The 12,998-nt window shown below is 34.5% G+C and overlaps 1 protein-coding gene across 12 annotated transcripts in view; it reads right to left on the reverse strand.

The window, feature by feature from the left end:
* TCERG1 (transcription elongation regulator 1) overlaps nt 1-12,998 on the reverse strand; it is a gene marked incomplete at its 5' end in the record, with an annotated part of 59,056 nt that continues 46,058 nt past the window's right edge. For 10 of the 12 annotated variants that reach the window (XM_079701770.1, XM_079701761.1, XM_079701768.1 and 7 more), the window contains 7 exons: nt 1-328; nt 1,520-1,620; nt 2,938-3,021; nt 3,713-3,892; nt 5,856-6,038; nt 6,302-6,466; nt 10,590-10,740. In XM_079701770.1, the coding sequence (XP_079557896.1) occupies nt 127-328; nt 1,520-1,620; nt 2,938-3,021; nt 3,713-3,892; nt 5,856-6,038; nt 6,302-6,466; nt 10,590-10,740 (1,066 nt within the window). In that variant the 3' untranslated portion in view covers nt 1-126. The remainder of the gene's footprint in view (nt 329-1,519; nt 1,621-2,937; nt 3,022-3,712; nt 3,893-5,855; nt 6,039-6,301; nt 6,467-10,589; nt 10,741-12,998) is intronic. The other 2 variants (XM_079701762.1, XM_079701760.1) reach the window with 1 other exon arrangement.

Consider the following 12,998-nt stretch of genomic DNA (forward strand, 5'->3'; position numbering starts at 1 on the left):
CTTCTCCTTCTGTTCATCAGATGGTTTTGCAATAGTTTGACTAATGCACATACATGTAAAAACCTGAAAATTGGCTCATGCAAGCGTTTTGAATTAACAGACACCCCTGTGGAAGAGTATTCAGAATTATTTTGTTGATCGTCTTGTGGGCTCTGATGCTGTGGGAGGTGGGGGTGGACCCCGGCGATCCAGGTCATCCACATATGCCACAATCAGTTTGCGCCTCTCCTCTGGCACACAGTCTAGTACTAGATACCGTTTGTCATTCTGCAAAATTTTTTCTACATCTTTCAGGTGCTGATCAGATTCCTGGATTAGCTTTTTGGATCTGAAATAAGAAAAGAAGTCCAAGAATTACTGACTGCTGTTCATAGGTCTTTCAGAAATGAGCTGGAAATGTCCATCTAGTTCCTAATTGTGTTTCCATTTTTTTTTTTTTTTTTTTAAGAAAAATTCACTGCAGTGGTCACCTTTGTAAGTCGCCTCAGCAAAGACTCCAAGGAGTGAAAGGGCCTCAGAAGCTGAATTACCCTCCCACCCCTACTGGTGGTCCCTCCAGATCAGGGCTGAGGGTGGGTGGGTAAATCTTGCCCGTGCTGTACCTGTTCTGTGGATGAACAGAGGACTTCAGTCTGCGGGGCTGCCAATCCCAGCATCTTTCACAAGCTTTCACTTTCACATCTTTCACTAAATTAACTATAAAAATGTAGAAAGAAGTCTTACTTCACATCTAATTTAAAAGCCCAAGCTGATGCAAAACATTAAGGATCCTGACCAAAAAATCCAATCACAAAATACCTAAAAACCACACCCTCAGCACTATCTATCCTCCCGTGCACATACCCTTTATTAAGATGTTTCAAATTTTTCTCTTAAAAGAAGAAAAGCTGGAGCATGAAACAAAAATGGTTTCCTGCATACTGATTGCTAAGCAATGTAAAATTGTTCTCCCGATGACAACTTGCTGGGGGTGGGGAACTACTGGGTATGTTACAGAGAAAATTTGTTTTAAAGCTCTGATTTTGTAATTTAAAATTTTAATTTAAAAGTATCCAGCAAACTGCTTTCCTCTGAGAAAAAAATGTTTTTACTGAGCTCAAATAAGATGATTTCAAGCTTTAGAATGAACACTGAATAGTCTTCAGAGGAAGCAAAGATAATTGATAGTGAAAGATATTTTTTTTTTTAGTCTCTTCATGAAATACAATTCTTATATATTTGGAAATACTTCTAAAAAAGCAGTGAAGTGAAAACAAAAGTATGTTTAAAAACTGGATGGGTGGGTAACACAAAATAAGAATTAACATCTGGGCCCTTTCTTTGAAAAAAAAGAGAAAAAAGAAAGAAAAAAGGTAAGGGTAGATATGGGCTGTATTCAATCTTTGATAAAGTTGCCTTCTTCTTATTCCTAAAAATTAATAATGTCAACATGTGTGTGAATGCAAAGTATGCTTTGGCCATCAGAGTAAGGACTAGTAAAGACAATGACTGCTGATATGAAACATTTCATTGCACACACCTATATGTTATAAATTTGGTCTCTTTCAAAAGCGTCCTGAAGTCAGCTTTGGCTGTGATGTATTTGTCTCTGATGTATTCTTCAAACTCTCTTTGTTTTTTCTGCAAAAAGACAGTAAGATTAGGGGGGAAAATTCTACTAATTCCAAAATTAGTATCAATTATTTATTAAACAAGCAACCTGTAAGTCACGACATAAAATAATTCAAAAGAAAAAGGCAATAAGGTATATTTTATCCATGTAACATTCATTAAAAAGGAAAATCTGCAGTGTACGTTTTTAAGGGAAAAAGCAAGAATGACAAACCATGTATTAGTAGTAGCTAAAACTTCAGGGCTTGCTATGTGCTACACTGTGCTGAGGGTTTTATAAGATATCTCCTTTACCCTTCATAACAACCTCAAGGGGTACACACTCATAAAAATAAGGAAATTAAGGGTTAAATGTGCATTCCTACAGACTGTATTTATATCTTTAAGCACAAAAATAATGTGGCATAGTTTATAAGATAATGCTCAGAACTTTAAAGTTCAACTGAGCGTTTAGCTCAGTAAGGGAGCTTGGTAAGGGAATAGCAAAGATAAGTATAAACTCTGAGCTTTAAAAAAAAAAAAAAAAAAAAAGACCTTATTATCAATTCTAAAAATCAGAAAAGTTAGAGACTGAGACTGGATCTCTCAGCTATCCGTCTACCACTCTTTTCCAACCACGTATATTTTGCGGTCCACACATCTAAAATTCCACCTCATGGAGTAGGAGGGGGAAGACTATTAGATCATGGGCTTTTTGGACTCTAGACCTAGAGAAACCAACCAGGACAGAATGATGGGAAGAAGGAACATATGAAGGCTGAGGGACAAAATGGACTGGAATAAGCTACACTTTCCTTGACATCATTCACTATTTCAGACCCTTGGTGAGTTCTTCTCCTACACAGGAGCCAAAGTGCACCAGAAGAGAGCTCAGCTTCTACAAACCTCACACACCTGAGGTTCCCCTACTCCAAAGTCTCTGGAGCATACAAGAACTAGAGATCATGTTATGTTTTTCTGCTAGCGTGGCTGTAAAAGTCAAGCACTTTGATAGCCTGGTACCAATTGCCAGGCTGAATAATATCTATCTAGTGGGACCTGACTACACAATAAATAAAAACTATAGCTTCATTAGTCTCTTAGAAGATCCCAAAACACAGGTTTAACCCCAAGGATTAAATTTTTAAAGTTCCTGTTGTGCTATCTTGTTAATATACTGTACAAGAAAGAAAATATAAACTTGAAATCCAGATTTATGTCTCATACACTTAAAAGTTATTCACTTAAAACCATCAACTTCATTTCAGTCAAGATACTAGTGCTGCTGATTAAGCACCCAATTAATATTTATAAACTGAAAGTAAATCTCAGACAAAATTTTCTTACCCTGTCACTGGAGGAGAACTTAATGCACCGAGGATCTTCCTTAATGATTTTTTTTACTTCTTTCCACGTGGATGTTAAGGTAATCTTTGAAAGACAAGTGAATAAAAAACATAAATAGAACTCACACTTATTGAGGGGATCAAACTGCAGCACATATAGTACATAATATTACACTGACCTGCAATCTCTTGTAATGCCCAGGCATAACTGGACTAAGTTAGGGACAGGGAAGCAGCTTTAATGCAATTTCTTTTTGTTGGCTTGCCAAAAGATTTATGTTCATGGCCATACTTTCAAGGTGACCTAAGACAATCACCTGCAAACCCTGTATCTCCATGGGCAACATCGTAACTTCTGAAGAAACCATCACCAAAGAGAGATCAGATAAATAGGAGCAAAACCTGAACAGAGGGTACAAACTGCCAAACAAGAGGGCCACGGTACCAAATTGAAAATGGAGCAAAAGAAGGAATCTATTGACTCTATCATCAGGAAGCATCAATGATCACACACAGCTAAGGACATATGGAATTACTAAGGGAGCAGATACGAACTTAAAAACTGCAAAAGGAAGTAACTTCTAAACAGTGGAAGTACCATCAACATTTTACTTAAGTAAATGAACAAAAAAATCAGAGAAGAAAGTGTCATAAAACCCATGAACTCCAGTAATGGGTCTAAAGAGAATGACATTAAAAGTCATATCAATGTTTTACTTTGGGAATTATTAACAAAGATTCATCTAGATTAAAGTAGAAAAGTAAGAGCCGCTTACTGCAGAAGTTTCATCCAAAAGTTGCCTAAAGTGCTCCCTCTTCTTTTTGGTAAGTGCTTCAATGTGTTCATTAAAAAGCTTCTCTTTCTCCTCTCTTTCCAACAAGGATCCAGATTCCCAGCGGTGATCTTTCCGAAGAGTCCTCCGAGTATCAGACCAGGACACATCTGAAGAACGTACCTAAAAACAGAGAATGGTATCTATCACCAAACAGACTTACCTTTTCATTATTTCATCAATAAAAGACTCATTTATTTGGTTTAGGAACAATACACTTAATAAAAGAAGTTTCTGATGACTCCATCTTAGTCAAGCAGTCACTGAAAATCTACTTCTTTAAGCCAGAAATCTCACCTCCCAGAGCTCACCTAAGTTATGTAGTATGGGTTTAGAGGTGGCAAGGATGAAGAGAAGCTATCTCCCATCAACCATGGTCCCTAAGAACTTTAAGTACCTAGGTACTGTACTGAACATCTTACCAACTTCTGGTAGTAGTAGAAATGGATATAAATAAAAGAGGAAATATACCATCTCACAGCACAAGCAGCTCACCAGATAAAAAAATTTTTTCTTGAGCTCAATTTGGGACTTAACTACATATTGGAAGTGACACTTTCACACACAAGCAGGAATTAACTTCATTAACAAGATAACAGGTTTGGCTGGTTCAGCAACCAGCAGAAAGGTATGCTGCATGGATGGTAATGGCATTACAAGTTAAGTCACAATGCTGCCAATGCTACGAAATATGGGATGCTGAAAAGACAGAAAAGTAAGAAAGAAGAAAAATATAGAAACATTTATTTAACCAACATTTATCAAGCACCTAAGAACATGTCAGGTGAACATTGAACTTGGCACTGGGAATACTAAATAAATAACAGAGTTATGTCTTCCTTCAAAGGGCTTACTTTTTGTAGGGAAGATAGGCATATAAGCAAAGAACTGCACTAACATGTAATAAGTGCTGCAAAGGTATATGCTGAGCACAAGTTTGGTAAATGGCAACAGTGAGATCAAATCTGCCCAGATGGGTCAGGATCAGCCTTACAGAGAGATACTTGAGTGTGCTCCTCAAGAATGACAAAGTTTGCCACTGTGGTGGGAAATTTAAAAGCATTATAGGTGAAGGGATTGGCATGTGTAATGGTAGCATTCATTAAACTAAGTATGGTTCATTAAAGGTAAGTTCAGCAAAGCTACAGCTTAGGGGGCAAGAGAGGAAACCAAAGAGGATAAGGTAATATGAAGGTAGGGAGTCAAGGAATGAACAGTTTTTTATATTATGCTAAGGAGACTGAATTTGAAATGTAGCTAACTTCCAGAAGTAGGGAGGACCTTTACCTTCTTCAAGTAACAGGGAGAGTGACAAAAGCATCAGATTTGCTTTTTACAAAGACTTCTGTGATTGCAATACAGAGGATGAATTTGGGGGAAGCAGAGGCAGAGAGAGAAAACAAGAAACTGTAATTGTCCAGAGAACAGAAAAAAGTCATTGAAAACAGATCAGCAGAAGCAAGGGAAGAAATCAGAAGAAGCAACAGGAGTGATCAGAAGAGCCTTGTTGAAAGAAAGAAAAGAAACAGTAGGAGAGACAGTAACAAAGAGAAGAGGGAAAAACAAATAGAACAGCAGAGTGGTCTGGGGGCATTCGGTGTAGGGAGAAAAAGCCCTACCTACCTCAACAACCCTGGATAATACAAGAGGATTTTCAAAAAAAATCCCAGGGGTCAGGACACCTCCAGTCCTACATTCCATACCGTCTACATGTACAATAACTGATCATCACAATGATGACCCAAATCATCAAAAGATGAACTTATGTTCAGCACACTTTATTACTATGACATGCAAGTGTGTGATGATTTAAGATGACTTCATCAAGGATAATTTTTTAAAAAGCTTTGAGACTAAAAGATCATGAATTTTTATACAAAACATCAAACCTCTGAAAATGTTAAATAACTAGGGTTTTCCTATTCTAATGATGTTAATACCAAGTACTCAATTTTAAAATACTTTATAGGTAACTTACTAAATTATATCTGAGTCAATTTAAAGAATATTAAAATGTCCACTAATGAGGTAATGTAATAGATTTCTAATATCCAGTACTCCAGAGAAAAAAGCAAAAGAGTAATACCATATCAGACAGAAGAGCCTTGAAATTCTGGATAGCTTCTTCTCGTTTGTGCTGTTCTCTCTCTCGATCTATTTCTTTTGTTTGTTCTGAACGAGCCTTCTGCACCTCTCTTTCTCGTTCTCGAAGGCTTGCCTCAATGCGGGCTTGCCTTTCAAGCTCCTTTTCTTTTTCTGAGTCTAAATTCTGTAAAAGTGAAATTACATTAACCTTCTTACTAACTCCATCAAAATATGCCTCCACAGAATAACTAGTTTGCCAAATACAAAATTTCAAACCTAGTTTTTAACCAATATACCTAAACACTCATTTCAAAGTCAACTACTAGAGAGTCTATTAGGAATACCAACAAGAAAAATTCTAAACCCAAAACAGTAGCAAATGCCTTTATACTGCAATTAAGAATTTTACTATTCCATGGTTACTATATGAATAAACACAATGCTTACCTTGGCTATTTTTTCAATGTACTGTTTGAAAAGGTCTTCTCTCATTGATGAACTATCCACTGCTTTGTAACGTGGATCACTTTCTACTTTGTCTTTTACTTTGCTCCATCGAGACTGACTGTCCAAGTGATGATTAGATAATAGTTCAAAGAAATCTGATTTTATCTGTATTTCAAAACAGGTGTGAGGTGGGAAGAAAACAATATGCCATAAGAAATTCCTCATATATAAATGTTTACAACTAGAAAAAAAGTTCACTTACCTTGAAGATGAGAATAACTTTTTTAATGTAGAGCAGAATTTTAGTAAAAAAGAAAATCAGAATTGCTCTTTTATGAGAAATATAAAAATCGATACACATATAGGCTCTCATTTAAAATCTACCAAATTCAAAATAAATCATATTCTTCAATGAAATTATTCAAATATAGAAACAACTTTTTTAGGTTGTTTATAACTTTTGATCTCAGAACTGCCATGTTTTTATCAAGAATATGAATTTGCCATTAGATTCAGGCTTATGAACTAATGGCAAAAATACTTTAACATCAAGATAGCAAGAATATTTTAAAAAGCAGATGAATAAAACTGTTTGTTAAAACTAATAGGGGAATTTAGAAACAGTTGAGCACAAAGAGCAAGTCTTATTCATTACAAATCTGAAACTATACTGTCAAACGTGTAAAAACAAACAAAAAATAGAGTAAACTTTTGTATTTTGGTTTTAAAAAAGAGCAATGTTTTTACCTTTATATGAAAGAAATTTATAGAATTTCTATGGTCATAATTAGTCATTTCTAAAAAAAAACACTACATTCAGATTTCCTGTGCTCTTTAGCCATTAAACATGTATGCCTTCACCAGAATATAAGTGTCAATGAAATTAACGTTCTTAACAAATCAAGTACCAAGTTAGTAACATTATACTAAAGGTATTAATATTAACCTTTTAGTGTCAACGTATACAATACTTAGAACATCTCCTCCAAATTGTTAAAACTGGAAAAATTTGTTAGAATTGTTAAAAATTTTACCTTTTTAATAAGAGAAGAAAAAAATAAACAAGGCATTTGTTTTTATGCACTTTGAGGACCTCTTCTAAAATTCAGTCTCATTTAAATTATTATGTACTGCTACCAGGGAAGACATCCGAGGTAGCTAAAGTCATTTCAACAGAGGATTCTGACCAGGTCAAGAACCTCTCCTCCCCATAGGAATTAAACATGCTGCCTTCCTACCTGACCAAGGGAATGAGAAATTAGAAATGGAATCAGAATTTTTGTGTGGGCACAAAATAAATGAATCATTCCTTCTGCCTATTCCAACCCTCTCACTTCTCGCTGTAACCTCATTTCTCCTACTAGAGGATTAAAAGGGAGGTAGGTGTCCTTTCTAGAAAACACTTGTAAGGTTATAAAAAACAGAGCTTCTGCATTAGAGAACTTTTTAAAAGATGAGCTATTCAGCTGTGGATTTCTCCACTCACCTAACTTGGCTCTTGACTGTTAGGATTAATGAGAAATAACTCATAAGCCCAATATTTCTAGATGGCAATAAAGAAACTACTTGAGGTAGCGATGTAACATAACTTTTCTGTTCATCTGTTTAACTTTGTATCTGATACAAGGAACACCAAATTTCCAGATGCATGGGATAGCTAGAAGGCAAAATTTACGTTAAATAAAACATGTAAGCTGCATCAAATAGGAATCTTTCTAAGCCATAAGAATTTACATTAACTTAAAAATATTTCAAACATTAGACATGAAGCCTATAAAGAATTATCATATAGTTTAAAAAAACATATGATGTATAAACAAAGTGAACTTTAAATAAAATTTAACTTCTTTCACTGTGGATATTACCATGACAGGCTACAAATGGCTTACTGAAGCTGCTTTTTATATGAGAAGAATTATTTAACAACTGCATAAATGTCAATTTCCATTAGCAACAATTCAAGGTACTACTGTCCCTATTTTCTTCTCTCCAAAAATGGAAGTACCTTACCGACTAAGCTGTTTAGTTAAAAAAGGAGAAATAGTTTCCTCAGCCAAATGTACTGAAACAAAAACTGCTCAGCAGCTAATTCAAAAGAGAGGGAAGAGAGAAAAATGCCAACTTCATAAGAGGATTAACTCCATTATATGCAACTTCAAATCTGTTGTTCCAAAAAATAAATTATTTGAAACACAATTTAATAAAAATTGGTTATAATAATAATAATAAATTATAATAAAATAAACAAAAACTAGAGGGTAGCTACTTTGGTAAACAAAACGGTCCAGTAAAACAGCTTGGGGGGCATTTTTTATAAAACTACCAGTGAAAAGCTACATGAAAATGATGATTGCACCCTTTAGCTTGAAAATGCCTACTAAAGGGAAAAAAAGGATTTCACCAAAAGTCAATGCCCTTCACAGGTTTTTGACTCAGCAAGTAATTACCTTTAAATTTTTACTGTTCAGCTATTGATTCAATTGTCTAAATGTTACAAAGACCAGTTAGGAATCTTAAGAACAAAGAAACTCCAGTATACCAGTTTACTGTTCAATTACACATAGCTAAAATGCCATTTTTAAAAAACGTACTGCCAATATACTTCACAAGAGTAAATACACAGTGAAAGTCATCAAGTGATAAAACTTCATTAACCAGATACTTCTCAAAATGTGAGTATAAAAAGTACATTTAAACCTTTATAAAGATTTCTGCTTTCATAACCTAGTTAGTAATTGATTTTGCATTCTTTAAATTGGCTGAGAAAGTTTTACTTCGGTAGTTTCCTTTTTTTTCAATGTAATAGTACAAAGATAAACCTTTAATTTAGAGAATTCAAATTTTCCAATCAAAAGAAAGTAAAGCTGAATATATTAAGTTCATTTAGATGTAATGTCTATTTAATTTCTTATTTTAATTAACACATCCTGGGCACAACTCTCATTACTTCATAAGGAAAAAGACTAAAAACAATGTAATGTACTGGAACTGTGGGAGGCTAAAGTGACTACACAGAGAGATATCAATTCTTTCCTCACTAGAGAATCCCATAATACTTTGCATAGCAGTGATTGACAGCTGTCAGACCAAACTGATTGACAGGCCACACGGCACAAAACTGTAAAGTCTATCCACTTGTTATAAAACAGAATACATAAAATAATTACCAAAAAAAGTGTTTAGAAAAAGAACATTAGTTACAAATGCAAAGAGAAAAACATTCAATTTGTTTAAAAGCAATCATACGGTATCAAACATTTATTTACTTGGTTTTCTTAAAAAAAAATAGGTTCTTACTAAAAGTCAAAAGTAGCAAACAATTCATTGACATGATTCTAATTCAACAGTCAAAATGTTTATGCAGAACGTAACCTTGCACATTTCCTCTGAGAAGCATAGTCATTTACCAAAGACAGTCAACAGTGAAATAATTCTGGAAAAATCTACCTTGAAGCATAATAAATCAGATAATCAGGAAATTTCAGTTATTTCTGACAAAAGTTATTTCACCTAATACTGTTGCTATTTTCAATGAAAGAGGCTTCCTCCCAGTAAGAGTGGTGTTACTTCCATAACAACATTTCTTAATAGAATCTGTAATATTTTAACTTTCTAGGATAAGAGGCAATTTTAAATGTCAAGAATGATAAAGCTTCAGAGGTTCTTTTTCTCTATTCACAAAGCACACAGGGTCACTAAGGAGAGTGGCTGCATGTTTTGATGGTTTACGCACCACTGGTGCCACCTCCCTACCAGTCTGCCTCCTCAGTGGTGAGTTCCTCTCCACTCCTGACACCACTGTCGAATGACATTTGGAATTCATTAATCTTTAATAGCTGACCTTTAATTCTGATAAGCAATAATTCATATGTAAGCTATGTTTACTAGAAGATTAGAAAGTCACTAAAATGCTATCTTTTAGAGGGCAAAAAATATAAAGAAGCTTTTTGAAAAACTTAAATGTTACTACTTATAAAGAACCTTGAAATCTTAGCAGGCAGGCACCAGTGAATAGATAGGCCTAATAACCAGTTCTGGGTTTACTGGGCATCCTAGTATTAATAAAATTTAAAGAAAATCTATGCAGCTTAGTGACACTACTAAACTGTATGCATTATGGAAGTAAAGTGATAATATAAACAACTGTAAAAGTTAACTTAAAAAGCTAAACAATAAATGTGGGTCCTGTTATTTATGCCCATGAATGAGATTAGAAATGCAGCACCAGTTCAGTCCCTTCCCATTCACACTCCCATCAATCACACCACTGGAACTAAAACCTTCTTACCTTCTCACCTCTGGTCTTCGAATCTTCTTTCTCTTTCTTCCTTGCAGCTGCCACAAATTCATTAAACAAGGCTTCTCGATCTTTCATCTTTTCAATTGCTTTGAATCTTGAATCTTTAGCATGCTTGGCTGCAAATTCACTAAAAGTAGCTCTGTAACAAAATGGCAAGTGTGCTAACTTTGGTAGAGCTATTTCTACTTGCAGAAAGGTACAGCAGACGATACCATCTTCCCAGTAAGAATATGTGCCAACAAGACAATGAGTCCCAACATCTGCCTACAGGAAGGAGTGAAAGGGCTAAAGAGTGAAAATGTGGTTAGAGATCTGTACACTATCAGCATGATGTTAGGGGGACAGACATCTGACAGCAAAGAATTTGTGTGTTTCAAGAGACTTAAAGAGTCCATCTATTTCCACCCTAAGATGAGGCTGAATTCTTGCTTCCAGCCATGGTGGAGTAACTCTTATTGAATTAGCTCTCCTTCCATAAGCAACTATAAGTCCGGACAAAATATATGAGGCAATTGATTTCAAGCAGTGGACAACAGGTAGAGTAAGACTGAGGTAAGAAGCCCCTTGGCACTGTCCATCAGGACAATTTCCCAAAATGCAAAGAGGTAGAGTCCAAGCAGAGTACAGTGGTCCCAATGAGCTAGAAGCAGCAGAGATCAGAGTTTCGGTGCTAAAATGGCAGAGGAATAAGCTATAGAAAGAGGGTACTACCCCAGAAGAATACCATTTCGAAATCCCTCATGAATAAGTAGATAGCCAAAGCCAAGCTATAAAACAGCGGAAAGACCACTCCTGGTACCAAACTGCTACATGCTTAAGAGCAAAAAAGAGATACCAGACACTGAGTAGTGCTGGAAAAAGAACAATATTAAGACAACAAAGCCCACAAAAGATCCACAAGGGAGACAAAGTCGGAAGTTTGACAAAAACACCTTCCACTTTCTGAGATCCATACTAACAAAGCATAAAATCAAACCTAAAATTAAAGTGACTGGCCTGTAATTGGCCTGCTAAAATAAGAATACACACTCTTGAGAGAAAGATGACAGATTCGAGTCTTTACCTATTATCCACAATTTCCAATATTCAATTAAAAATCACTAAACATACAAAGAAACATGGGATCCATACGAAAAAAAATTTTTAAGCCAATAGAAATTATCCCAGGATGCCCAGATGTTGTTTTAGATATAGACAAATCCTTTAAAACTATTACAATTATATTGGAAGAATTAAAAAATATGTTCAAAGAATTTAAAACATGATTTTAATGGATGAACAATTAGGGAGTTCCAGCAGAGATATGGAAAATTAAGGTCTATGAGGGCTAATGAATCTAAGTATTAAAAGTTTCTTCATGAATAAAAGGCATTTATAATGCTTTCATATATTTGAATATATTTCACCTTACATAGTAAGAATTCACACTTATAATAAACATTCCCATATTTAGCACGTTTTTAGAGGTGAAAAATAAAGCTTACTTTCCCCTATAAAACTACTTATCTCAATTCAAAAATAAAACACCTCCTCTTAGGTATTAACACAAAGATTAAATTACTACTTTAATTATCAAGAAAAAAATGGCTGGTTAACTTTAGAATTTAGAGTTTAAAACATCAACTGAAGAATAGGTGTACTACTCACTGCTAACATTTGCTATTTTTAAGCTTTGCTAACCAAAGCCAGATTCTAACAATCTTTTTATATGCAACTGGTATTACTCAAAATATCTAACTTCATTAATTCAACATTTTTAACAAAAGGATACATTGCAAAACTGGGTATGTAACCATACATATACATACATTGGATATGTAACCATAATAAAATTATATGGTAAAATAAAAATGCATACCCCAGAAAAGGGATAATATGTAGTCCATTAAATCTATTTTCTTTTCATGATAAATTAAGTATACCTTGCTTTATAATTTTAAGACCAAAAAAAAAAAAACAATTATTACTATGATTAAACTTTTTAAAATGTAAAATCAATGTATAAAAGTGAGAATTCAATTATTTTATATTTATTTTAGAATAGGTTAAAAAATATGTAAAATATATCTATATTTTACCAGAAGAGACTATAATGAAGTTTAAGCATTAGATTCCTGTAGATATGTTTTCATATGACTCATCTTTTAACTCCAAAAATGCTATTTTATAACAGACAAGGCAGAGAATCCTTTGCAGGAAAAAAGTGAGGTGGATAGTTGATTGGTGGTAGGGGATGGGAAAGAGTATAGTGACTCGGAGTTGACCATAGGAGGTATACCTGAAATCTCCATTAAAAAAGAAAAAAGACATAGAAGAAACAGGCACTAAAGTTAGGTAATTCTCCCCAGCCATTCTTTCCCTTGGAATAAACTCCAGTGCTTTGTATCTATGAACTGT

The sequence above is a fragment of the Hyperoodon ampullatus genome (assembly GCF_949752795.1).
Source record: "Hyperoodon ampullatus genome assembly, chromosome: 4".
Lineage (NCBI taxonomy): Eukaryota > Metazoa > Chordata > Mammalia > Artiodactyla > Ziphiidae > Hyperoodon > Hyperoodon ampullatus.